A 27,985-nucleotide genomic window follows, 5' to 3' on the forward strand; every position below is an offset into this window, starting at 1 on the left:
TGTGAGGTGGGAAGGAGGTTGGAGGGAACAATCTGGAAGAGAGGGAGCCAGTGAGGATTTCATTAAAGGTACTACAAAGATACCTTCATATAGTCAAGGATTCCTACTTGATTATGCAAGACTGGATTCTGGAATGGTTTATAACCCCAGAACCTGGAAACTGAAGATGGCAGGGTGTCTACAAAACACTCCCCTTTTGGGGACGCCTGCGTGGCTCAGTCACTTAAGCATCTGACTCTTGGTTTCGGCTCAGGTCATGATCTCATGGCTCATGAGTTCAAGCCCCACATCAGGCTCTGTGCTGCCAGTGGAGAGCCTGCTTGGGATTCTCTCTCTCCCTCTCTCTCTGCCCCTCCCACTTCCTCGCTCTCTCTCTCTCTCTCTGTCTCTCTCTCAAAAATAAATAAATACATACATACATACATACATACATACATACATACATAAAAACATTCCCTTCTGTCTCTACAGGGACCTTAAAAAAGCAGAAAAAAAAGCATTACTGTGGCACAGACTGTCCTATAAATCAACATCATCCGATAAGATTTTGAGTGCAATGCTACGTACTTCTGCAAATTTTCTTATGCAAATGGCAGGACTATTAAAAATCTCACATAGAATTGTTCTCAAGAATCTGCTTCCACAAGGGTGAAAATTCTTTTAAGTACCTTCATTTTCAGGGACGAATTCTCCCCTCTCCCCCACACGCACACAAACACACACACACAAATATCAGGCAGCCAAAGGGAATTTGTACAAACTTCCAACTTAAATGTTGCATATCTTGATTAGACTATTACATAGGTGTAGATATTTGGCAAAATTCATCAAAACTGTACTTGAAAATAGGTGCATTGATGGCATACAGATTATACCTCAGTAAACTTAATTCAAAAAGTAAAAAGCAAGCCAAAAAATTCCAATTTTATATTACGTTAATATTTTTTGTGTCTGTCTCCGGCTTCCGGTATTTTCAATACCAAGGATTTTCATTGGAGTACAATCAGAATGAGCAAAGCTATTATCAAAAGCTTCCTTTACTGGGACTAAAGTTTAGCCAGGAAATTAAGGGTTAGCCCTAAATTCGTGTTATTCTCAGATAAAACAAATGCAGATCTCTGAATAACAAGATGTACAACCCATCACCAGCTTGTACAACCTGAAAACTCAGATAAACCCGGGAAATCAGAGCCTTCAGTGGCAAGCCCTAGCAGGTGTTGAGAAGTATTCAAGGAGTCTATTGTACTTTTGATAAACTGAAAAAATCTGGTTCCAAGCCTGTCAGACAAATACTAGTAACCATATTTTGAAGCAAATCTTAGTTCCAAGTATTTCTTTTCTGCCACATCTTTCTAGCTCCCTTTGATAACCGGTTCATTCTTTGGTTCTTGGAGCCGTGCCCGTGGAAGAATCGTTGACGTGGCCAAAGTGGTCTAGCTGTGTTGGGATTTAGACACATTCCTAAAATGACCTGGGGAGATGATCTGGGGCAGGCGTTAGACTGCGGGTCTGGTCCAGGACGCGCTGAGCTGCAAACTGAGACCCGCCCGGACCAATTGGAGACTGACAGTAACTGCATCCTTCCTCCAGGCCCAGCCCGGACCTCCACCCCCCACCCCTACCTAGAGCAGGCCCTTCCCTGGGACCAGGTCCCTGAGCGCAGTTTCACCCTTCCAAAGTCAGAGACTCGAGTTCTGCCAACAGCTCAACTTTTTTGCTGCGTCCTTTCCTTCCAGTTCAACCTTCCACGGCCACGGTCGCCAAGCCTGCCTGGCTGGTAGGGAATTCTGTTCCCCACCTCGACTGTGACACGCCTTCGGCGAACTCCCACCCAGGGCTGCTCCAGGCTTACCTGCATAGTTCACCCCACATTGGTTTGCAGGAGGGGACGGCATCACTGAGAAAACCAAACCACACAAACATCACAATGGATGAAGCCAAGGAAAGCCTGGTTTTAAATGAGGGAGACATACGTGAGGTGGACAGAAAGCAGCCAGCCCTGTGCTCGCCTTGAAAGGCAGAAGTTTAACAGACGTAATTATCCTTGGTAATAACGGCATTAATAATGATGATTCCTGGGGCACGTGGGTGGATCTGTCAGTTGAGCGTCCAACTCTTGATTTCGGCTCAGGTCATGATCCCAGGGTCATGGGATTGAGCCCCACGTCGGACTCTGCGATAAGCTCAGAACCTGCTTGGGATTTTCTCTCTCCCTCTGCCCCGCTCATGCTCTCCCTCTCTCTTTCTCTCTCTAAAGTAAAATTTATTGGGGCTTCTGGGTGGCTCAGTTGGTTGAGCAATCTCCGTGTATCAGTCTGTTCCCAGTTATTCAGGGACTCCAAACCCGGGAGGGAGAACAGGAAATGAGCAGAACAGCTCCCGCGTGGGAACACTGACGGTAAACAGTCTGGCCAAACATCGCGAATCCCTTTGGCGTCCCTTTGTGCCGGGAGTCAACATGGATTGATCAGTTTTCCTCCAGAAAAGTTTTACATAATTTGGAAGCAGAGCAATACACTGTGCAATTAGAGGGGAACAGGGGCGCCTGGGTGGCTCAGTCAGTCAAACTTCTGACCCTTGACCCCAGCTCAGATTTTGATCTCAGAGTTGTGAGTTCAAGACTCACGTTGGGCTGGAGCCTCGGCATGGAGCCTACTTAAAAAAAAAGGTCGGGGGGGGTGGGGAGGACAGAACCCAGCCATAAGACAGTCTGTGTCACTAAGGAGAGCCACATCGTGTGCCACACCCGTCATCGGAGTGAACACCCACTCTTGTAACTGCGGGAACTTCGGTCTCTGGGAACCGGGAATGAGTGTCGGCAGGGTTGGTTCTTCTATCCGTTAGCCGAGTGACGAGCTGCTTCCCAGAACCAAGCCTCGGTTTCCTCACCTGTAAACTAGAGATTTCGACGTCCACCCCTGTTGCTGCATTTTGAGAGAATGATTATGTCCGTATGTGGTTAGATGCACACCTAGGATACGCTGATATTTGCATTTCATTAGCATCCACACCTTGAACTTGTCAACCTTTCCTGTCTAAAACACAGCCTTGATTTCTTCCAACGTGCCCTTTACTGTGCTTCGCACACGACCTTTCCGCTCACTCTTACCAAATCATCCATAAAGGGCTGGAAGTTACGAGCATTGTATCATAAAAACGTGTCACATGCGCTAGGAGTGACCAGGCTTTCTTCAGCCCGTGAACTCACAGACGGGAACAGCCACCGGGACTTCCGTCATCAAAATGAATAATCTGCATGGAAGTGCCAGCTCCCTGGTGGCTGTGCTGTCGGTGAGAGACTCTTGCGTGCTGGGTGCCCGTTGACTGAATTCCAGCTTAACCAGGATCCAAGAGGTGAACACTCAAAACAGTAGAGCCCCCTTGAGAAGCCTCCAGCATTTATTGCCAAGCAGTGTCCTTTAGTAACTTTACCTTTTTTTTTTCTTTTTACTTTCCTGACATTTATCAGCACTTTTTCCAATTTGCCAAAAACTATAACAGATGAAAACCAGGGTTTTAGAAGTATGTTCGTTTGTGAGGGCTCCTGGGTGGCTCAGTCACTTAAGCGTCCGACTCTTGATTTCAGCCCAGGTCATGATCTCACGGTTTGTGAGTTCAAGCTGCACATCCTGGCTCTGTGCACGGAGCCCGCTTGGGATTCTCTCTCCTTCTTTCTCTGCCCCTTCCCCACGCACGCACTCTCTCAAAATAAATAAATTAAAAAAAAATTTTTTTTTTAAAGAAGTATGTTCCTTTGTCAATGAACCCTCTTCTGAGTCCTCACTTCTCGGTCAGACCCTCACCAGCCCTCACTGAGCACGGCTGTGATAGTCTCCTATCCAGACCCCCCACTTCCAGTGTCTTCTCCACCCATCACACCCGCCCATGCCAAAGTGACCTAACTGACCCACATCTTCAGTTAAGTTTTTCCCAGGCTTTTCAATTTTTGTAATGAGTGTTTTACTACAATGAAAAGAAAAGAAAAGAGAAAAGAAGAGAAAAGAAAAGAGAAAAGAAGAGGAAAGAGAAAAGGGAAGGGAAGGGAAGGGAACGGAAGGGAAGGGAAAAGAAGAGAAGAGAGAAGAGAAGAGAAGAGAAGAGAAGAGAAGAGAAGAGAAGAGAAGAGAAGAGAAGAGAAGAGAAGAGTCTTCGAGGATGCCCCAGTGCTTACCAAATCGATATAACCTGATTTGAAACGTGAGGCCCTTATACAACATCCACCCGAGGGCGGGTCATTTTCCAGCTTTATCCGCCGTGTCCTCTGGGGCACTTACTTACAAACTTGCGCGTGAGCCCCCTCAGTTTCCTTGTGCACGTGCCCGCCTCTGTCCCCGCCACCCTCCTTTTCTCTTCAAGCGGCACCTGGTTCAGGGATCGTTTCCATCATCATGTGGTCCTCTCTGTCCCAGTCTCGATCCATAGCTCTCTCTCCTGAACACGCATCATGGCCTTTATCTCATTTTGCCTCTGCTAATGTTTACCCTTGACCGTGAGAGCCCTGCAGGGGACTGTCGTCTGCCTGCTTCTCTCCGCCCCTTGTGTGCCAAGCGCACAGCCTTTTATCTAGAAAGGATCAGTAAACATCCCTGACTTCACCTCCACGTGTGTAGGCACACGATTAAGTGTAAGCGTGTGGGTCAAAATCATTGCTTTACCGTCAGCATGCAGATGTTGATATGCAGAAAATTCAAAACAGGCACCGGACGAGCAGGAAGTTGTACACAACTCATGCCCTCACCATCCGTGGAGCCCGGGTTCCGGGCACCGTGCAGACGGTGCGGTAGCAGAAGTCATGGGCCTTCCTGGAGACACTTCCTGTCAAGTGGGGGAGACAAACTTGTCATCACCTAAAGTAACAACCCCGTTGCTCCTGACTCCTCTGCGGAGGCCAGAAGGGGTGTGCATGACTCAGCCTGGAGATAGTTCAAGGCGGTCAGACCCCTGGGTCAGTGGAGGGCGAGTGGACGAAAAGGTGGCGTCAGAGCTTGGAGGCTGTTACTGATCATTTTGAGGAGCGTGCTCTTTCTGTTAGAGGCAGCCATCGAAAGGGAAGGAGAGACCCCAGTTGAGTCTTGGAAACATTCCTCCGAGGGTGGGCGAGGAGGAAGATGAAACTAGGAGAGGAAAGCAAAATCCAGACACGGAGTGAGGTGGGCTTAAATGGCAATGGGGAGAGAAGGGAGCACTTGACAGTTTGGAGATTGAATGATGAGAAGGCGTGGCTCTTGGGCGAGGGGGTGGCCCATCTGCCCCTTTGCCTACCAGAAGCCTGAGGAGTCTTATCCTGGGGCGTCCAGGGGGAGGGAGGCGACACCTGTAGAAACCACAGTTAGGGGCTGTGTCCTTTCGTTTCACTTTCTGGAAACAGACCTGACCTCCTTCATAGGTCTGTCTGTCAGCGTTCAGATGCTGTGCTTTCAAGCACGTGACCAGGAGGACATTAGAGAACCGTCGTCACGATCAGAGTAACAGGAGGGTGAGGAAACTTGACTTCTCCAGGCCTTTTTCCTCTGCAAAACGAGGGGCAAGAGAATCACCTGTTTTCCAGAAGAGCTACAAGAATGAAAGAAGTGAACACACGTAAACAGCTCAGCACAGGGCGGGGGCCCGTGTGAAATATGTGCTCCAGATGTCAGCTGTGATTATTACCATTTCCCTGGATTTGCCATGGGTGAGGAAAGACGAGGAAAATAGGAGCTCTTCTAGAATATTCTACAGTTGCAACAGGGACAGAGCCTCCATTCACTATAAATTAGGACACTTGTCAATTTAGGTGCACATCCTATAGTAAATGTGAAGAAAGCGTTTTATCCTTTTATAGGAAGATCTGGAAATGCTGCGCGTGCATCACGCGTCACTTGCGTGTGACGTCCCTTTTTGTATGTGTGGCATTCGCTATGGGTCTTTGTTCGGATCCAGAAATTAAAGGTGCAGGCGGTTAAGCTGCTGGAGAGTTGCAATACCTAAGTCATCTTCTGCAAGTTTCCCTTTTAGGAAGGTTTGTCCTTCCTTCCAGAAGCCTCTTCCGTAGACTCATTCACGAAGACGGGTTCAGTGTACTCACCTTTCCTCACTTCTTGGTGTCTCACGTTGTCTTTTTTGCGTATGAATTTTAACAGTGAGCAAGGTCAGGAGAGGAGAGTTCTTAAGCCCCCAGTCTAAATGGTCTGCAGAGAAAATACATCTCACTGCCCCGAGATCAATAAGAAATCTCTTCCATTGCTGCCTTTAAATGTTTAGGATCCTCAGGTGCAGGTGGAATATCTTCAGATTCATTGTCACTTGCAATGATTTGTATTTGATCCATATCAAGGACGGTCCTCTAGAGGTGAAAAGTACAGTAGGATTTCTTAGCCAAGGGAATCTTTAGAAACAGTGACGTGGGTTTTGGTAGCTTCTAGAAGAATGCTTAGAATTCCTTTCAAGCAGCCATGGGCTGGCAGGATGGGGAGGGAAGGAGACCAGCACTGACTGTAAACACAAGGAGCAGCTACACTATATTCAGTCAGGGACACTTGGGTGGCTCGGTGGGCTAAGCATCTGACTTCTGCTCGGGTCATGGTCTCACGGTTCGTGAGTTCGAACCCCACGTCGGGCTCTGTGCTGACAGCTGGGAGCCTGGAGCCCGCTTCAGATTCTGTGTCTCCCTCTCTCTCTGCCCCTCCCCTCCGCACGCTCTGCCTCTCTCTCCTTCAAAAATGAATAAACATTTAAAAAAATTTTTTAAACTATATGCATCAAACAAGTACAACAGCCGATGACGCCTAGCTGTCTGTTCTGAAATAAACACGCCGATTCCAGGCTTCATCTGGACCAAGGGCATTTTTCTCTGATTCAAATTAACCATGGTAAGCCGGCAAAGTCTTTGTGAGGTATAGAAAAAGTTGGAAGGAGAGAGAGGAGGGGGAGAAGGAGGAGGAAAGGGACTCAGGGGCTACCAAGCATTTGGGTGAAGAGAACAGTCTGGAAGCAATGAGAGCGTGCTTCTCCACACCAGGAGCTTAGAGACACAGCCCCACCCCAACAGCCTTGAGGTGGGGAAGGGAGACACCAGCAGCACAGGAGGAATAGCAGTAAACTCGTAAACTAGTTATTGGGTCGACTTGTCTCAGCCCAGAAGAATCCAACACTTCGAAGATTCTGAGTCAAAGCATGTAGGCGCTGGGTGCTGTGGACGTGGTTGGGTAGGAGCCCCCAGCTTACCGGAGTGACCCCAGAGGAGACCAGAATGATCCCCTTCTCTGTTACCATGTTCCTGGAAAAAGCATTCTTTCTGTTGGTTTGTAAAGGGCTTACAAATAACATGAACTAAATTCAGATGAGCAGAAGTTTGTATTTTCATCTTCCACAGCAGGCACTGATTCCCGTGTTTTTGGCTGGGGCTGGGCAGCTCGCGCTGACGCTTAACCAACCATCTCATTCTAACAGTGTTGCTTTCAGGCTAACTCTACTCTCAGAGGCAAATGCTTCCTCTCCCCCCTCCAATCTCATTTCCAGAACAGTAGGGGGGCCCGGGATCCCCTGCAGTCCTAGGCTGGGTCTTAGTTCCTACCGAACACCACAGACTGTGGCTTAAAAACCACACGTATTGTCTCAGGGTTCTGGAGGCCAGAGGTCTGAAGTCAAGCGGTCAGCAGGGTGGGTCCTCTCCTGGGACCTCGGGCAGGGGGAGAACCTGTTCTTCCGTCCAGGCTTCTGGCCGGTGCTGCTGATTGCTGATGCTGCTGGGATCGTGGCCTCTTGACATCAGCCTCTGCCTCCGTCTTTACATGGCCTTCTCCCTGTGTGTGTCTGTGTCCCTTCTCTGCTTCCTGTAATGACACCACTCGTGGGATGAGGGCCCACCCTAGTCACCCTGATCCAACGTGACCTTGGGGCACCTGGGTGGCTCGGTCGGTTAAGAGTCCAACTCTTGGTCTCAGCTTAGGCCGTGATCTCGCGGTTTCGTGAGTTCGAGCCCCACATGAGGTTCTGTGCTGACTGCACGGAGCCTGCTTGGGATTCTCTCTCCCTTTCTCTCTCTGCCCCTTCCCTGCTCGCTCTCTGTCTCTCTCTCTCTCTCTCTCTCTCTCTCTCAAATAATGAAACTTAAAAAAAAAATATGACCTCCTCTGAACTTCAGGACACCTGCAAAGACCCTATTTCCAAATAAGGGCGCATTCACAGGCCCCAGGGGTTCGGCTTCAGCATATCTTTGTTTTTGGGGAGTGGGGGTCACGCCTCAACCCACAACAGGGTCCTTACAGGTGTTTGCTCTGCCGGCTGGTATGTTCTCATCACTGCACTTACGTCTGCCAAGGAGTTGAGGAGGGGGGATGTCATGCCGGGGGTAACTAAGGGTCGCGGTCCCACTCTTTCCCTCCAGTCTTAAAGTGCCTGTGCCCGTCCCAGGCCTCTGTCAGCCCCCGCCCTTCCAGCACCCAGGATGCTTGTGGGCTGCCGCTGTCTCAGCCTGCAAACATGAGTGGCCGTCCCCACCAGGAGGGTGCTTCAGTGGTCACATGCCAAATCGAATACAAAGCTGCCAGCGAGGAAGCTTGAAAGTCACCCACCCGTCTACACCTGGGCAAGCAGGATCCACCCCCACCCAGCCCCGAGTGTCAACCTTTCAGAGGAAGCCCGGGCGTACCTACATGTGTTTCCTCAGGGCCTTTGTGGTTACTGTTCCTTCTGCCTAGAATGCTTTTCCCTCCATAGGTACGTGACCTTTTACATTCAGAGCTCAAACGTAATCTCAGCGGTGGCCTCCCCCGATTGTCTCATTCAAAACAGTATCTACACACACACACACACACACACACACACACACACACACACACCTCACTCTATCCCTTTCCCGGATCTAATTATTCTAGTGAAATTGCATTTCAGAGCACTAGACATTCCCCGTGGAAACGGAAGAATGTTTTTTGCTCGTGGCTACACTGGTTCTGGAGCTCGCCCTGTTCAGAGAAAGATGATTTTCAGGGGCGCCTGGGTGGTTCAGTCAGTTAAACGTCCCGCTCTTGGTTTAGGCTCAGGTCATGATCTCGCGGTTCATTGGTTCGAGCCCCGCGTCTGACAGTGCAGAGCCTGCTTGGGACTCTCTCTCTCCCTCTCTCTCTTCCCCTCCCCCACTTGTGCTGTCTCTGTCTCTCTCAAAATAAATACACTTTTAAAAAAAAAGATGATTTTTAGGAGGGAGAGAACATCAAGTGGTTTGTGGTTTGTGGTTGCCCCGGGCAGGAGGGCAGCTGCGTGACGGGTTTTACTCCACCTCTGTAAACAGAGGCAAATGACCAAAAAAAAAGGTGGCTTCAGACCCTTACTCAAAAATGAAAAGTCCAGGGCTACCTCCTAGCTTTCTCCGTAGCATGATAAAACTGTTCCCAGTCAAGCTCCAAGCCATCAAGAAAAGTCATCAGATACGTTCTTTAGGGGCTAACACATCCATTCAGCTCAGTAGCCCGCACTCCTGGGCCCAAGGTGCTTCTGGAGACCCCTAAAAATGTTTCAGTTTCTTTTAAAATCAGAAGAAAAGGGGCACCTGGGTGGCTCAGTCAGTTAAGGGTCTGGCCCTTGGTTTCAGCTCAGGTCATGATCTCGCGGTCTGTGAGTTCGAGCCCCACATCGGGCTTGGTGCGGACAGCTCGGAGCCTGAAGCCTGCTTCGGATTCTGTGTCTCCTTCTCTCTCTGCCCCTCCCCTGCTCGTGCTCTCTCTCTCTCTCTCTCTCTCTCTCTCTCTCTGTCAAAAATAAACATTTAAAAAAATTTAAAGAAAAAGTCTTCTCCACGCAGATTCATTTTCCAGGATGCCCAGGATTCACAATAACATATTTCAGATGAGAGGTTAACGCAGTTGCCCCGTGGAATATTTTAAGCCCTCCTCCTCTCTGAAACAAAGCCCACAGCGGTAGAGCAAGAGCAGACGAGGAGCAGTGCTGAGAAAATGCATTTTCTTCAAGGTGCTGCAGCCGCCGTAATTTGCACCTTCTGAAGGCGAGAGGGAAGGGGTTGACTCCAGCGGCAGCTAGAATAGTGGAGGTAATGGGACTAATAGGTGTGCCCAGCCGGGAAAATAAACATTCAGCCAACACAGAGCTGAAAAGGTGCCCCCCACCCCGCCCCCCGCCAGAGCAAACGTCCTGGGAAGCGTCCCGGGTCCTTCGTTAAAAGGAAAATGAAAATCAGCAGACCTGAAACCCCACCTGAGTCGTAGAAGTCGCTGGATTTAGGTAAATTGGAGACGGATTCCTTTTGCTTTTTTTTGTTTTAATCTCTTTTTACCTTTTACTTTTATCTTCTGGGCTTTGAATACTCAGACCAGCGCCCTGGGGAGTAACGAACAATTCCCAAGAGGGGAGGTCTTCAGTTGCAGTGGCCCGTGTGAAAGTTGGGGCAGGAGACCGAGTTTCCAGAGTGGTGACCCGTCTGCTGTTCACACCCTCTGTGTCCTGAAGGGAACACGTCTCTGGGCTTAACTCGACCCCTGGAAGACACGGTGTCAGAAACCACCTTCTGGGTTAGTGTCTACACTCCATTTTTTCCTTGACTCAACCACATCTCACTCTTAACTCCTAAGTCACTTGTAATGAGAATACCCTAGTCCTCGGGGCGCCTGGGTGGCTCAGTCACTTGAGCCAGGTCATGATCTCACGGCTCAGGTCATGATCTCACGGTTCGTGGGTTCGAGCCCCACATCGGGCTCTGTGCTGACAGCTTGGAGCCTGCTTCAGATTCTGTGCCTCCCTCTGGCTCTCTGCCCCTCCCCCGTGCTCGCTCTCTCTCTCTCTCTCTCTCTCTCTCTCTCAAAAATAAACATTAATAAAATAAAATACCCTAGTCCTATTTGGACTGGGAGGGGACGGGGAAGGAAGGAGGTGTGTGCTGCCACTGGGTGTAACCCATACAGCTTGATGGTGAAGGTGATGGGGGAGGGTGGCATTTCCAATTATAGAAATTAGGTATTTGTGTCTGCTCAAGTTTTCTAGTTAGTTCCAGGCTATCATTTCAGCCTCTCAGAGTCCCTTTGGCTCGTGACCCTGCGATCTCATGTATCACCACCCTTTCCTAAATGCCCACGACCCATTGGTCAATGTGCCATTGATATCCTTATCTAAATCAATAAAATAATAAACTGTCAGCTTAGAATCATACCATGAAAATTCTCCCCTGAAGCCAATTTCTACCCATGGATCATATTCCACCCACAGTTCATCTTGTTATAAATCTGCCTTTAAAATACTTTTACTTGGGGCACCTGGGTGGCTCTGTCGGTAAAGCGTCCGACTTCAGCTCAGGTCACGATCTCGCGGTCCGTGAGTTCGAGCCCCGCGTCGGGCTCTGTGCAGACAGCTCAGAGCCTGGAACCTGCTTCGGATTCTGTGTCTCCCTCTCTCGCTGCCCCTCCCCTGCTCGTTCTCTGTCTGTCTGTCTCTCTCTCTGTCAAAAATAAAAATTTTAAAAAATTAAAAAAAAAAAAAGAATTGTCCTCCGAAGTCATTTCCTAGGTCAAGGTCCCAACATTAGAATTCTTTCCTATGTTAATTACATAACCTGGAGAGCAAATGGAGGTAACCTCCCTCCCCAGTACGCTTTCTGGCAACAGCTCTCCCCTCCTCTTTCTGTGTGTGCGTGACAGGTCTAAGTGCCCCGGGAAGACCATTGCCTTCGACCCCTACCTCAATGTCCATTTCCTAATGCTTTGATGGTCAGGCTTTCGTGCAATCTTAGCCCTCACAGGATTTTTTTTTTCCTCCTGGGCTAAGACAGCTTTAGACGCCCCCTGGGTAGGAATTACAATACCAGTGAGAACAAAGGAAAGAAACCACTTTTTATTTTGCGGAATCATTCTATTTGACATAATCTGGAAATACACAGATTCGTTAACACACTTTTCCTAGCCTCCACTTAGGCTGCTTGTGACACAGATGCCTCACAGCCTTCCCTCCTCCTTTCCCCATTGCCCCCAACTCCCCTGCTCCCCAAGCTTCCAATGGCCCTGGGCTGGTCTTGGCTGGAATACTCTTCAGTGGTTTGGAGAGGAATTCAGGAAAAGGTAGAAGCTAAAACTCACTCTCCTTATGGTGTTGGTTAGTGTAATAGGGCTTTCCAAAGCCTTAAAAAAAAAAAAAAAAGGTTTAGCAGAAACAGAGCACACACGGAAGAAATTATTTTTCTGTACGACATTTCAGTTTGGTAACGTACGTAGGATTCTATTTCTTGTACGACATTTCAGTTTGGTAACGTTGTACGTAGGATTCTATTTCTGCTGCTCACAACTTAAAATGCAAAAGGAAAAGTGGAATAAAACCCGGAGAGTAAGAAGCACGTCTGTTCGTTTCCAACTCGTGGGAAACACGTTAGTGTTCTGTTCTCCAGTAGCAAATAGCTAAGCCACATTGCTTATATTTACTAAGATTTTGAGAGGTAAAAATCAGACCTGCCCTTCTAATGAAGCCCCAGCACCTGCTCTGTGGTATGACTGACAGGTACATCCATTTTTCTGAAAGGTCTTGTTACTTTCAGCAAAGCCTGTTATTCTTAGCCCTGAAAAGTCATGCTGTGCAGCAGGGCACCCCAGGCTGCAGGAAAGGGGCACCAGGCTTTCTGTCACGTCTGACAACTTGAAACATTCAGGAGAAAGTGGAAAATTTATCTTTTAGATGATGCCAAATGTCTGCTATTTTGGAAACAGCTCAGGGAGCCTATCTTCTCTTTGTTTTATAATCACAACTGGCTTATATTAACCAGCGATCATGTTTGTAGTTCTCAGATTAGAATTTAGGATAGGGAGGGGCTCCTGGGTGGCTCAGTCGGCTAAGCATCCCACTTCAGCTCAGGTCATGATCTCACGGTTCGTGAGTTTGAGTCCCACATCAGGCTCTGTGCTGACAGCTCAGAGCCTGGAGCCTGCTTCGGATTCTGTGTCTCCCTCTCTCTCTGCCCTTCCCCTGCTTGTGCTCTGTCTCTCTCTGTCTCTCCAAAATAAGTCAATGTTTAAAAAAAATTTTTTTAAAGAATTTAGGATAGGGAATGATAATTTCAACCTATGTGTATGTCCCCCAAAAGTTCAAGGACTGTAATAAGTTTATACAAACAAAAATGTAATACTTCATCTTTTCGCAAAATAACGTAGTAGGCTTACATCTTCACGTTAAGATATTTCTTTTTATTACTGTTTCTGAAAAGAATCCAGTTTTGTTTTATTAAGCCTTAGAAAAAGATTTGCAATGTAGGAGGAAAAAATTCTGCTTCTCCCAGCAGATGGCCTCTTTGTAACTGAGTTACATTTGTCACAGGTCAAGAGCTATTTAAATTACACCTGCATATTTTAGTCCCGCCTTCCTCCATAAGAGAGAAAAGCATATAATAAATACAGCGAAATTTCATTAGTGTCTTTCAGGGACTAATAAAACATCATAGTATAGAATTCTATATATCAGTTATGTATACGGATTTAATTCTAGCTGTCTGTGCACCTTTGGAAAGGCAGCTGGTCAGGAAGATGTCACCGATCAAAAAATTTAGCCTGTTAGAATCTAACATTTCAGCGCCCTGTCTAAGGTTTATCATCCGATGGTGTTAGAATGGAGGAATGAGGTTTATGTGGTTGTATTTTGCTTTCTTAGATTGACACTCTTAGCTTTTTTTGTTGCTTTCTTCCCCCTATTTTTTGAAGTTTCTTAGAGTTGTGGTTATTTCCCATTTGTTTATCCCCCTGATCCATTCAGGCTCCCATCCGTGCAGCTATGACCAAATGGGAAAGTTGTATCCAATCTGATCAACTGCGTCCAGCTCTCTGTCAGTTGAGACCCGGATGCTCAGCCCTAACCCCCAGAGTCACCATCTAGGGTGCCTGTCAGCCCAGCTCATGTTTCCAAGTGTGTATCAGGTGACTACTCAGCCTTCTCGTTTCAGGCTGATATTCCAAGAATTATTTGAACCTTCACTCAGGCGGTGATTTCAAACCCACTCCCTGCTTATTCCATATAACCGCTACTCCACGCTTGAGGCTGGAGGAGGGTGTAGAGAGTAACGGATATTCAGCCTTCCTAGATGAGCGTCACTGTAAGAGCAACACAACTAAATTTTCAAAGATCAGTGCATTTTCAGTGAGATAGATTTCCCAGTGAAAGTACTTCTGGAAACAAATGCATATAAATATATAAACATAGAGTCTGTTCATTTATAAAGACCTTTATATATGTAAATATATATGGCGTGCCTGGGTGGCCCCGTCGGTTAAGCCTCCCACTTCAGCTCAGGTCATGATCTCGCGGTTTGTGGGTTCGAGCCCTGCGTCAGGCTCTGTGCTGACAGCTGGGAGCCTGGAGCCTGCTTTAGATTGTGCGTCTCCTCTCTCTGCCTCTTTCCCCTCTCAAAAGTAAATAAACATTATATATGTAAATATACATGTAAATACAAATATAAAACATGTATATAAATATAAACCTGTATGGGATCTACATTTCCTACTTCCCCTTCCTCTCTCAAAGCCACATTCCACACCCGTTGACCCCACGAAGCTGATAAACGTTGGCCCACAATGAACTTTGCCGTAACCGAATTTCCACGGTGTTTGCTGCCATCCCGCGCGACCAAAGTGTGGATGACAGACTGTCTTGATACACAGTCACAGTTATCGTCACGCGTGCCGTCCCTGGCTGATCGCTCTGAACAAGAGGGAATTTTAGACATCTTGCGGAACACAAAGATAGCCAACTTTCGGGATCTGCTCTCAAGGAAACCGTAAATCTAGTAGAGACACAAATTCAGGTTTGTGGCCCGTCTGGACGGGGAAAGAACACACGGGGGCCAGGTAGCCGAAGAAACCATCTGGAGCTCTCTTCTTTAGAGACTGGAGACCTCTGATGTCCTAAAGTGGCGGATGATCACAGGTACTAGGTGTGGAGAGAGGAAGAGAAAGGAATTTCATGTGAGTAGAACAGAGGTGCTAAAGGCCAAATATCAAGGGGTTTGGAGGAACACCAAGTTCCTCCTCAGAATATTCCCCGAAGAACAGTAATTTGAGAGCCAATGGCACAATGTTTTGCCTTCTCTGCTTACAATTTTGCCACGTAGAGTTACCTTCTTTATGTTATTTATTTAACATTGTTCTTTGAATGAACTCCCCCTTTTCACCTAAACAAATTTATGTTCAAAGGAGAACGTGTTATGAGGAAATTTTGCAATTCAACCATACAGCGAAATATGAGTATCACTACGATACAGCAGTGGTAAAAATACAACACTCTGGGGGCACCTGGGTGGCTCAGTCGGTTGGGCATCCAACTTCAGCTCAGGTCCATGAGTTCGAGCCCCGCGTCGGGCTCTGTGCTGACAGCTCAGAGCCTGGAGCCTGCTTCAGATTCTGCGTCTCCTTCTCTCCGCCCCACCCCCACTCGCGCTCTGTCTCTCTCTCAAAACTAAATAAAACATTTTTTTAAAAAAAGCTTTAAACCGGGTCTCGCTGACACTCTAACATCTTTTGGCCCTCTTTCATAAAAAGTAAAAACATTGAGTTTCACAGGGGTAGTTCGTCACATCCCATCCGTACCCCCACCAAAAAGAATATTGAGAGGAAATTCTAGAAAGTGTAAAACAGAACAAAACGCAGCTGATGAATAGGGCCCCATGGGCACACAAGAATAGACAGATGAGTTTAGTCTCTAAGGAAGATGAGAGCCGTCACTGGAGGAGTTGGCATCTGGATGTCCGGTCACGGAGGCCGTGTCCACAGGCGTCCACGAGGTCCCCTCACGGTTCTGCCATCAGTGGGGCCGGCTGTGGCTGGTTCCGGTGCCCCGTCCCCCTCTCCTCTCTCGCCACACCGTCTGGTATTCAGCAGCTGAAGACGGGAAGCCGGGAGGCACGTAATGCCACCATCAAGCTGGCACATGTCCTCGCTGCCTGGTGCTCCTTTCATCGTAAGGTTTTACCTGGAATTGGGTCATGTTTTTAGTGGGCTATTTTCAATAACCCACATCATTAATGTAAGATATTCAAGTAAAGATATCATTAACCCAATCATTAATGTAAGATATTAAAGTACTAATTACAGCTTGAGGGCATAACTTCAGAAGTGCCTGTACTGCATTTCTATGATTTGCATTCTTTAAAGCATAAAGAATGTCCCCCCACCCCCAACGCCTTGATGCCTTGGCCGAGAAGACTCCATGGGGAGAGTAGTTTCTTACGGTGAATCGAGCTTTGGTATGTGATTCAGCGTGCGACCCGTTCAGTTTTACAGATTAATGTAATTCACCTGTAATGAGCTCAAACACACCAAAGCAATAATAGCTTTACTATCATGTGTTAGATGCTCCTAAGAAAGATGGATTTTTATCCCAGAGAAGCATCTACAGAACTTACCGGTACCTTCATTGATGCTGGCAACGTTTTGACATCAGTTCATTGCATTTTTTAAAACTTTATTACTGGCTGAGTTGATAACGAAACATGGTCTTAGAGCGGTCTCTAATAGCCGTTAAAAAAAAATTTTTTTTTAACTTCACTTTCACAATTTATAGAGTCCCTGACTAGAAATGCCAAAATCCAAGTAAATATAAAAACAACATGATATGGTCTGTGTTTTGTTTTGTTTTGTTTTTTTGAGAGAGAGCGAAATTGAGAATAAAATATCTGACTTCTCTGTATATGAAACATACATGTTCATTCGTTAGCAAAGCCTTAACTTCTCGATGCCTCAGTTTCCTCGTCTGGGAAGAGGGGATAATCTCACTCCGAGGGTTGTTGGGAGACCGCACGACATGCTCAACACAGTACCTCACGTGTGTGCCATTTCGGGCCCACAGTACAAACTGTTCATGTTACAATTATCCCGCGGCCCAGAGTGGGAACCTCCTGAACCTGAAGACGCCAGAGCGGAATGGGTCTCAGCCAACCTCAACTAGACTTGGAACGCCATCCAACTTGGAAATGTTGGTGCTGCTCTCCTGGGCGTCCGAACTCTTGCTTCTGTGACCCAGTCGCCTTTCGGGCAAGGAAAACGGTTGAAACACTGGGGATTTTCCCCGAAAGGGAGCAAACCTGGGAAGAGGAAAAGCCACAGGAGTGAGCCAGCAGAGTGCAGGAGCACTGAGGAGAGGAGAAAGCCCCAGTTCACCCCCCAGGCCTCGTGCTTGCAGCCCAGCCCCCACCCTCTGCCCACCCCGCTGACACATTCGCTGGCCGCTCACAGCTCCTTCCCACCGTCCGGGGGTCCCTGATCCACCACCTACACCCCCTTCCTGGGACCTCCTCTGGCCATCTGCCTTGTGTCTGTTATCTCAGAGCGAGACATTCAGGACAGGACCTGTCTTTAAGAAATGGGGACCCCGGGGCCCCTGGGTGGCTCAGTCCGTAAGCGTCCGGCTTCGACTCAGGTCGTGATCTCATGGTTGGTGAGTTCGAGCCCCGCGTCGGGCTCCGTGCTGACAGCGGGGAGGCTGCTTGGGATTCTCTCTCTCCCTCTCTCTCCGCCCCTCCCCCCGCTCATGCTCCCTCTCGCTCTCTCAAAAAAAAAAAAAAAAAAGAAAAGAAATGGGCACCCCCTGTTAAACTGGGAGCCTTCAGGCAGATGTGGCTTTGAAAGCACTCATTTTCCGTGTGTGATAGGGAAGCTCGCCCTACGTCAAGTTCAGAAAGCCATGTGAGCTGTGTGGGACTCTGTGAAGTAAAGCTTGAGTCAGAAGTTCATTACCCACATCTCCAGCAGAGGCAACAGAATCAAAACTGATTCACTACAGATGATCTCACGGCTTAGCAAAGGGCAAGAGAGCGCTGGTGACAGACGAGGCGCTTACCCACATCCACGGCCTGACCCTGTCTCAGCCCGATGGCAAAGAGAAGGACGCCTGTCTTAGGAGTTTGCAGCCCTGGGGGGCTCACGCAACCGCTTACTTGCTCAGTGCAGGCACTACACTGACACTAGAACCACCTTTCTAACACTGTTCCCATCACGGTCCTCGGCAGCTTCAACCACGGAGTCTCCGCCTTAAATACGGGCATCTTCACGTGGCATTCAAGGCTCTTCCCAATATGGCCCTGAGCTCTGAGCGCATCACGCTCCCACCAGTACCAGAACATAGCTAACCCCCCTGACACACTCGACCTGGAGTTCTCTTTCCTTTTATTCTTACAAAACCTACTTCTAAACGAGACAAGCATTGGTGAAGGTGTGGAGACATTGGCGGGAACGTAGAATGGTGCCACCGCCATGGCGGTTCCTCAAAACCTAGAAGGAGAACAACGACCCTGTCATCCAGTAGTCTCGCTTCCGGTGTGTATATACCCGAGAGGAATCAGGATCACGAAGAGATATCTGCACTCCCGTGTTCGTTGCAGCATTGTTTACCATAACAATAACTTGAAAACCAGGTGGAGCGCCTGGGTGGCTCAGTCGGTTAAGCATCCGACTTCAGCTCGGGTCATGATCTCACAGTTTGTGGGTTCGAGCCCCGTGTTGGGCTCTGTGCTGACAGCTCAGAGCCTGGAGCCTGTTTCAGATTCTGTGTGTGTGTGTCTCTCTCTCTGCCCCTCCCACTGCTTGTGCTCTGTCTGTCTCTCTCTCTCTCTCTGTCTCTCTCTCTCTCTCAAAAATAAATAAATGTTAAAAAAAAAAACTTGAAAACAATCTAAGTGTCCAATGATGGATGAATGGATAAACAAAGTGTAGCATACACACACGGTGGAATACTCTACAGCCTTCAAAAAGAAGGAAATCCTGCCATTTGCCACAACATGGATGAACTCGGAGGACAGTACACTCAGTGAAATAAGCCAGGCACAGAACAAACTACATGATCCCACATGTATCGGGAAATCTAAACTCGTCAAACTCCCAGAAGCAGAGAGTAGAATGCTGGTCACCAAAGGGGCTGCGGGGTGTTGGTCAAAGGGCACATTATTTTCACTTAGGCAACGTGAATGCAAGAGAGCTGCCACCCAGCACATTGCCCAGGGTTCACGACATCGTATGGCATACTTCCAAATGCATTCAGGGGTAGACTTCCTGTTAAAGCATCCGTACCACAAAATAAAAACAAAACCCGCCCTCGTGTTACCTCTCCCAAAGTGCTATCCAGAGCCCCGTGTAAACTGGCTTCCCAGGCTTACCATAGACTTTGGTAATTTTGCCAAATACATGGTTTGCTTCTCAGCTCAGAAAATCACAGTGTCCCAGAGGCTCTGGTGCCCGTCTGCCTGCCTCCCTAGCCCCGTACGCCTCAGTTTTCTCATACATTCCATAGGGATAGTAATGCTCCCTTTTCCATAGAGTTGTTCTAGGAATTAAATGTCTGATTTGTATAAAATATCTAGCATTTGTATAAAGCATATGGTTATAAAGGTTCAGTAAACGTTAACTCTTATTATGCAGCATTTGTTCAGTTGTGTCGCTTTGTTATTTGCATGTTTCCCCAGCTAGGTTGGGAGCTACTTACAGTCAACTTCTGCATTTATCTCTGTCTTCCTGCTCCTGTGGCCAGGCAGTGAGTACATGCAATGAATTGAATTGAATTGAATTGAATTGAATTGAGGTCTCACCAGATGGTAGGAGCTACCAGCCCCCAAATTCTTCCTTCTGAAGCCCTACTCCAAGGCTGGACAGGCTAACATGAATTCTCCATCTATGGACGAAAAGCAGCAGATGGGACCGATGGAACTTGGGTTCCACCACCAAGCAGCCATTGTTCTGGTGCCTCGACCACAGATGTTAGCCAGATAAGAATTTGGGAAAGCAAGGAGCGGAGGTCTCCCTTCCAGTCTGGGAACAGAGAGTTACCCTGCGTCTCCTTGGTCTGGGGATGTTTCAAGGGAGGCAGATCACTAGAAGGAGGGCATAGAAACCAAATATATGAGCTCTTTTCCTGGAAGGCAAGTTGGTGAGCCTAGAACAAGGAATTCTGACATCAGACCAGGAGACAAAGAATCAATCAATGAATTCATCCAATGAATCAATGAACTCATCCATCCAATAAGCCTGCAATTATCGACAAGAAAGCAGAGGAGGAAGAAGAGAACAGCCAGCGAGGGATCAGTGGGACCAGAGCCTCTTTCTGGTCATCAAGGGAACCCTTAGGAGACATCCTGAGTGTGGGAATTTTGTTCACAGTCCCAGGTACCTTCTGCCTCCCCCTGCTAATTGAATCATGGTCTAGCTCAGAATCACAGGCTGAAATTGACTGCAGGAGGAAAATATGGAGAACGGTTCATTAAAATCTCTTTACGGACTTGTCTAAGTAAGCCCCTTTTGGAAGTACCACTCTCCATTGGACTAGGACAGGTCAGCCCTTGAACCGATTCCTTAACATGATGAATAATCAGTACATCCCCTTCTGCCTCCAGCGCCTAGAAGCTCCCTTCTCTACTGATTTATTCTTTCATTGATGGGAAGTAAATGTTGTATACAAGACTGCTTCACCTGGGTTCCTTCCCCAGTAAGAGACATCACCTGCTCCGAATTCAACTTTTTAAAGAAGTAGGTGGCCTTCTGTTTCCCCAAGTCGGTGTTTTTCACAGCTCCACCGGAAGGGTAAATGTCTCACATCCTTGTTCCTGGTGGTAAAAGACAGTCGGCGGGTTGGCATAACATCCCGTCTGGAACACAAGTTGCTCTGTTCTTCTCTGAGGGTGCATTTGCCCACCACCTGGGTTGGTCACACTATGCCATCAGTGTCTGTGCCCATGGTTCTCAAGCCTTAGCGGGCTGCAGAGGCACCTGGAGGGCTTGTGAAAGCCCAGATTGCCAGCCCCCCCACCACCACCCGGCATTTCTAACAAGTTCCCAGTCTGCTACACAGGTTGTAAAACTCAGGGCAGAGGGTGGAAGAGACACTTGCTTTTACTGATCTAACTGGTAAGACAACGTGTGGTTACATTAATTGAAACAGTACATTGGAAATGCCTCTGCTCGATTCCCCTCTGATTTGAATGTTAGTTTAGGAAGACATTAAGCACACAGAGCGGGGGAAGGTAGCGATTCTTAAGTGCGTGTGTTTATTTGTGACTTGAGTCTGGAAAGTTTCCTGACTTCCAAAACATCCATCGGATACTAGCTGGGTTTCTATAAACCTCAGAATTCCGAGGGGATTGGACGCTGAAGAAAGAAAACGCTCCGTTCTATAGGCTATGGGAACTCCTTTTTCTTTTTTAAAATAAAGGATTCTGAAGAAGAAGAAGAAAATAAGAAAGAGGTACAAAACAGAACCATAATTCACCAGGAGGGCTGAGCAGGGAGCCTTGTTCAATATATGTAAGAGGGAAAAGAGAAGGAGAAAAATCAATCAGAACCACGTGAGTGTTGTTAGTTCTAACAATACCGCAGGTATCCAGAAGGTAATTATATGTGCATTTTATTGTAACAAATAGAGTCGTATTCTCCTCACCCTACACAATCTCTGGCAACGCAGAGGTTCTTTTACAGCGAAGTCTCCAGCCCTGAGCCTTGCCGAGTCATTAATATTTCATCTGAAAGAATGTAACATCTCGCACTGAAACCTGAGAGTAAGGTTTAGACACGGGCATCAAAGGCGAGGATATTTTACTGCCGGAATACAGTGAGTGGGAGACGATTTTTATTTTCTCTTTCTTTATCTTTTAGAAACAGGGAAGATTGACCAAGAGATTCACAAATACAACACCCCGGGATTCACCGGCTGCCTCTCCAGAGTCCAGTTCAACCAGATTGCGCCTCTCAAGGCGGCCTTGAGGCAGACCAACGCCTCCGCTCACGTCCACATTCAGGGCGAGCTGGTGGAGTCCAACTGTGGGGCCTCCCCGCTGACCCTCTCACCCATGTCGTCTGCCACCGACCCCTGGCACTTAGACCACTTGGATTCAGGTAAGGCAGGCTTGGCCAGGTTGCTTTATTTCCTTAAACCTCGGTTTCTTCATCTGCAAAATGGGGTTATAACAGAACCTCGCTGGTGAGGTTGTTGGAGGATTAAGAGTGTGAAGGAATGGGTGAGCCCAGGAGTGCTTAGCACATAACCACGTGTGCAAAAGTTACCACTGTCAGCCTCGCTCAGAGCCAGAAGGAAATAAGGTAAGGCACGTGGGAACTATTGACTCATTTAAGTGGAATTAGGAGATGCCTAAACCGAGGTCTGCGAGGTGACTGTCAGATGACCCGATGCATCACTTCCCCTACTTACGCCTTTATGAGTCACTGCAGCCCCACAGTCCAAGGCCAGGGGGCAAGCTTTACCTAAAGCAACACAGAGATCCCTCTCCCGACCGTGTATCTATGTGCATAATCCCGTAGCCTTCCAGGTCCCAAGGGGTGCGTGTAAGCTTGCAAAACCCTGTGGATTTAGTCTCACTCCTGCAGCTGCCCAGACATGTAATTTGAAAGCACAGGCCTGCAATAAAGGGCGGCTCTTGGCTGCAAAATTAATTGGGAGGAACTTCACGGTCCCCATGACACCGAGTGGTGGAGAGCCATAGGTCTTTGTTCTCTGCTCTACTCAGCTCGACCTTGGGTCCGTTGGATCACCTCTCCAAGCCTGTACTTTGTCACCATGAGGTGAAGAGTGGGGTGCGATCTCCACAGCACCTCCACATAAGAGCCCGTGGGTGTCCGAAGCAACGTGTAATGTTCCCCAAGCTAAAAACAGGAAGAGGACGGTGGAGGCAATGTGGCTGGAGGCCTGGGTTCCAGCACTGTCACTGCCTCTCATTAGCAGGTTAAACACAGACATGTTTCCTCAGTTTCCTCGTGAATAAAATGGGAGTCATAAGAGGCACCTGGGTGGCTCAGTCAGTTAAGTGTCCGACTCTTGATTGGGGTTCAGGTCATGATCTCACGGTTCGTGGGATCGAGCCCCATGTTGGGCTCCACGCTGACAGCAAGGAGCCTGCTTGAGACTCTCTCTCTCCCTCCCTCTCTGCCCCTCCCCTGCTCGTGTTCTCTCCCTCTGTCTCAAAATAAATAAACATTTTTTAATGGAGATTATAAGACCCAGTTCACAGAATTCTACATGGGATGATATACTGAAAGCGGTTAAAATGGTTATAGACACGTAGCAAGCTTTTAAAAAGTTAAGCAGCAATAATGTTGTTATCGTGTTAGACACGATTTGCCATGATGCTTGAATATCCAGTAAAGGCTCCCAAATCCTCCCCAACCCTAACTTCTGATCCATAACTGTTCATCATGTAAACATCATGTGTTTGATTACTTTACGCATACTCCAGCCCGTACCCCGTATTTATCAGTTTCGGTGCCCTTCTCGTCACTGTGATTCCTTGCCGGGATTTGTGCCGCTAAGCTTTACAAAGCTTTGAAAAAAGCCAGAACTGCCCCACTGGCAGAATAGCCAATTTACAGACGAAACAATCCTCTTTGTTCCTCGCACATGGATTCCTATAACATGATGAGGGGTGCTGTGTGCCAAGGGCACTTATAAAGAATTCTCTTTTATGACTGTTGTCAGGATTACGCAGCAGGCTGGTTTTTCCTCTTGGGCTGACCTGAACAAAAGAAAGCATTCCTAATGCCGAAAGAAGAAAAGGAGGAGTGAAAATATGAGCTCAGAAAAGACCTAGGTCAGGACCACAGAAGAACAGAGATTTCTCAGATAAATTCCTCCAGATGCCAGAGCAGACCAAGGCAACACAGGATCTTTGAAACGCTCAGGCTCTTAGGCTGCTGCAGGTGCATGAGTTGTGAGCGTGTGTGGTCTAAGTCGGCTGCCAAGAGACCAGTTTCAAAAGCCTCTAGATGCTGCTTTGGGCCGATAGGAGCTCACATTCAGTGCGCTTTAATTAGTAAAGTGCCTGCTTTACGGTCTGAGAGATACAGTTGTAGGGGCCAGAGAGTTTGGGTTCATTTGTTGTTTAAAAATCACGCTTTCCACGAGACAGTCTCATTCTTTTTGACAGATATGATGAAAATGTGTGTAGGGAACGTTACTGCAACCCAGATATCATGGTTGCACTATGTCATCTAAGGTCCCTTTCGCAGAGAATTTCCACTGGCACTGGGGCACAGCTCTCCCCTGGTGTTGACCGGTCACTGCATGGATCTCATCAGCCACTTCCATGATTGGGAAAATGCTTTTAAATTTTTTTTTTCAACATTTATTTATTTTTGGGACAGAGAGAGAGCATGAGTGGGGGAGGGGCAGAGAGAGAGGGAGACACAGAATCGGAAACAGGCTCCAGGCTCTGAGCCATCAGCCCAGAGCCTGACGCGGGGCTCGAACTCACGGGCCGCGAGATCGTGACCTGGCTGAAGTCGGACGCTTAACCGACTGCGCCACCCAGGCGCCCCGGGAAAATGCTTTTAAAGGAGTATGTGTGTCTGTCTCATGAGCTTTATTAAAATTTTTTTTTCCAACGTTTATTTATTTTTGGGACAGAGAGAGACAGAGCATGAAGGGGGGAGGGGCAGAGAGAGAGGGAGACACAGAATCAGAAACAGGCTCCAGGCTCTGAGCCATCAGCCCAGAGCCTGATGCGGGGCTCGAACTCACGGACCGCGAGATCGTGACCGGGCTGAAGTCGGACGCTTAACTGACTGCGCCACCCAGGCGCCCCACATGAGCTTTATTAAAGGGACAGAAAACAGCTTATGACCTATGAGGCAGAAGGCTTATTTAGATAACAAGATTTGATTTCTTTTTTTCTTTTAGGTAAATGAGAGAGAATGGGGGTGGCAGGCTGAATAGGGAACAGAGAAAGACCCAGATAAGGGGAGGTTACTTAATAGCAGCCTCCAGTGGCGTAGTGTCAGAGAGGAAGACCTTTTCCTCTATTCTCTTACGTTCTGTCCACAGGGGCCTGCAAATTAAACTGATAAAAAGCAGATTAACAGGAGAAGAAATGTATTCGTATGCGTTCAGGGGCTTACAAGAGAAAAACTCAATAAATAGCTGAAGCCAGATGCTTAAATACCTTACATAGTAGAGAAAAGGCCTCTATAGGAATAACAAGTGGGTTTCTAAAAGAAAAAAAAAAACAGGAGATAAGAAAGTGTGATAATGTTTGTTCATACAAATATGAATGGTCTTTCTGTCTTCTTCAAGGCCGTAAAAGTCCCCTGGAGAGAGCACTTGTAGTAAGTTTACTCTCAGTCTCCTTCCTGGAAGTAAAAGCCACCCAGAAGAGAGAATGGCAGTCTCATTTCCCAGAAATTCCTACTTTTAGTCAGATAAAGGAAATTCCAAAAAGATTTCTTTCTATATCTGATGCATCCCAAACGTCCTCAGCTTCAAATCCTCTTTGTACCAACTCTGGGGTTCTAAGTGAGCCCCTATATCAGCAATTTGCCCCCTACTTTGGGGGGAGCCTTTTGCTTTCTTTCAGATGACCTTTCTTACTCTATTTCCACATGAATCTTCGCTGTCAGACATTCAGAAACGACAGTATATACACAAAACTACCATCACCGCCTGTAAGTCGTGTGCTGCCCGAGTCTCCGTAGGTAACGGACAGGACAAGAGTGAAAGTGAGAGCTAATTAGTCCTGGTTTGAGAAAAAGGACACTTAGAAGTAGATTGATTCATCTAGAGCCTTAGAAAGTGTGGTCCTCCACCAGCCACGTATTTCCCTGGAAGCTTGTTAGAAATGCAGAATCTGGGGCACCTGGGGGGCTCAGCCAGTTAAGTGTCCGACTTTGGCTCAGGGCATGATCTCACAGTTCATGGGTTCGAGCCCCGGTTCGGGCTCTGTGCTGACAGCTCGGAGCCTGGAGCCTGCTTCGGATTCTGTGTCTCCCTCTTTCTCTGCCCCTCCCCTGCTATCTCTGTCTCTCTCTAAAATATAAAAACATTTTTAAAAATCTTAAAAGATAAAAAAGAAAGAAATGCAGAATCCCAGGCCCCCACCTCAGCTGCACCAAATCAGCATCTACATTTTAGCAAGATTCCCAGGTGACTCATGCACATTAAGTTTGAAGCACTTATCCGATGCAGCGGTTCTCACTCTCAGATGCACCTTTGACTAACCTGGTCAGCTTTTAAAAATCCCGACATCCAAGCTGCACTCGTGACCAGTTAAGGCAAGCACTCTGGAGGTTTGTATGAAGCCGTTACGTGGTGAAATCACAAATTAAAAGGCCGTAGTGGTAAGCTTACGAAAGGCTGGGTTCCTCTGACCATTTTGTTAGGAAGCTCACCAAGGCAGAGAAGTCCCATCGGCCTACTTACAACTGGAAAAATAGACTGAAGCCAAACAAATACGAAGCCCACCAAGTGGGGCCACAATCCGTGGCTCTCACGTAAGTGCGTCATAATAGAAATGGCTACACCCAGGAAGGGGCCTCAGTTTGAGGAAAATGTCAAATTATTTTTTCAGTGTTTTGAATGAGCTGGCAGACTTAATATGAAAAGATATGGGGGGGGGGAATGCTGCTTTAAAATAAAGTAGGTGCATTTATGGAGAATAGGGAGTCCTTAGGATTACAGGGATCTTAGTGACGAAGTAGGTCTACTCACTACATACTCACCCCAGGACATTTGCTTTGCAGAGACCTGGAAATCAGAATTCACAACCTCCACTCTTAGATCTTGTTTTCTTTCTGCTCTCTTATATTTCTTACATCTTCGATGATGCCAAATGACAGACCCAGCAAATGTGTTCCAAGGGATGCTGGCTTAATGCGATACGATCCTTTTTCTCTTCCTTGACATGCTAAGCTATCCATTCCCTCTGTAAAGCCTTTTGGGGCTCTGTCACTGTTTTCCTAAGTGAGGGACGTTTATGGTTGGTCAGGCTGTGCACTGCAAAACTCTAAGGGATGCCATTTGCATTGCAGTCTGTGGCTCCTGGAGCAGTGCAACATGGGGGCCTCGATAGGGGGTCGCTAGATCCTTACGGGAAGAAAAGAGACAAGGCGTTATACAACATAGTGTTGTTTCCTGTTCACTTCTCTTTCGGGCCTTCTAATGTCGTCAAAGAGAAAGTCTCCGTGTAGCTCTAGGCCTGCCACCCTTGCTAATAAAAAAAGAACAGGCTTGACAGGCAATGGAATTACTTGGTAGGGATATAAAGTGTAATCAGTGCATTTACTCATATAAGAAATTGGGTCAATTTAGGGGCATCTCTGTGGCTCATTCGAAGTGTCCAACTTCGGCTCAGGTCATGACCTCACGGTCCGTGAGTTCGAGCCCCACGTCGGGCTCTCTGCTGGCAGCTCAGAGCCTGGAGCCTGCTTCAGATTCTGTGTCTCCCTCTCTCTCAAAAAGAAAGAAAGAAAAGAAAAGAAAGAGAGAGAGAGAGGAAGGAAGGAAGGAAGGAAGGAAGGAAAGAAGGAAAAATGAATAAACATTAAAAAAAGAAATGGGGTCAATTTAGTGAAAATAAGCGAATAAATAATAGGTTTTACACGGCTTTGGCAAAAACAAAAAGGTGAAGCTGGTTCCCACGTGATTGGAGTTTTCTGGAAAACACTGGACAGTTATAACAGCACCGTCACAAACACAAGGGCCTAGTATGGGGCTGGTCGAGTGTAGTTTTTAAAGAGGAAAATAGCAAACAAAATGATGTGGATTTTATTTAAACCGATTCTGAATCAGAAGCATCCACTCGATCTTTTTCCTGCCCAGTTTCCCCCCGTCTGAGAACAGGTATAGTCTGTTTCTAAAGCACATCATTATGGTTGTTAGAATATTTTTTTTAGAACGGCGGTTGCAAGGGTAGAAAAAACAAACCCTAGCTCTGGCCTGCAATTTATTTAAAGGTCACAGAGCACCAGAAAATTGCTGTGATTCCCCTCTCAGAATTACGGGCTCGGTTTTTTTCTCTGTGTCACATTCGCAGAATCTCATTTCCTTAAAATGGCATGGATTTGCCCGCAGAAAGACAGCTGCAGATGGCAGGGCGCATTCTGCAAACTACAAAAACAAAACAAACACCAGAAAAAAACAAATCCAGGAGTCTGATGCCATAAATTTCCGCGCTAAGTTAACGACTCCAAACTGCGCGTCGAGCTGCTTCATGACGCGTGCATCTCAAGTGTTGGGGCGTTTTATCCCATTCACGACATTGGATACCAAATAC

At 47.4% G+C, this 27,985-nt stretch overlaps 1 protein-coding gene across 1 annotated transcript in view; it reads left to right on the forward strand.

Moving 5' to 3' along the window:
- CNTNAP2 (contactin associated protein 2) overlaps positions 1–27,985 on the forward strand; it is a 1,382,613-nt gene that overhangs the window by 1,327,156 nt on the left and 27,472 nt on the right. Inside the window, exon 22 of the mRNA XM_047837856.1 lies at positions 21,585–21,824. Within this exon, the coding sequence (XP_047693812.1) occupies positions 21,585–21,824 (240 nt within the window). The remainder of the gene's footprint in view (positions 1–21,584; positions 21,825–27,985) is intronic.

Source organism: Prionailurus viverrinus, chromosome A2, assembly GCF_022837055.1.
Source record: "Prionailurus viverrinus isolate Anna chromosome A2, UM_Priviv_1.0, whole genome shotgun sequence".
In the NCBI taxonomy this organism is placed as follows: Eukaryota; Metazoa; Chordata; class Mammalia; order Carnivora; family Felidae; genus Prionailurus; species Prionailurus viverrinus.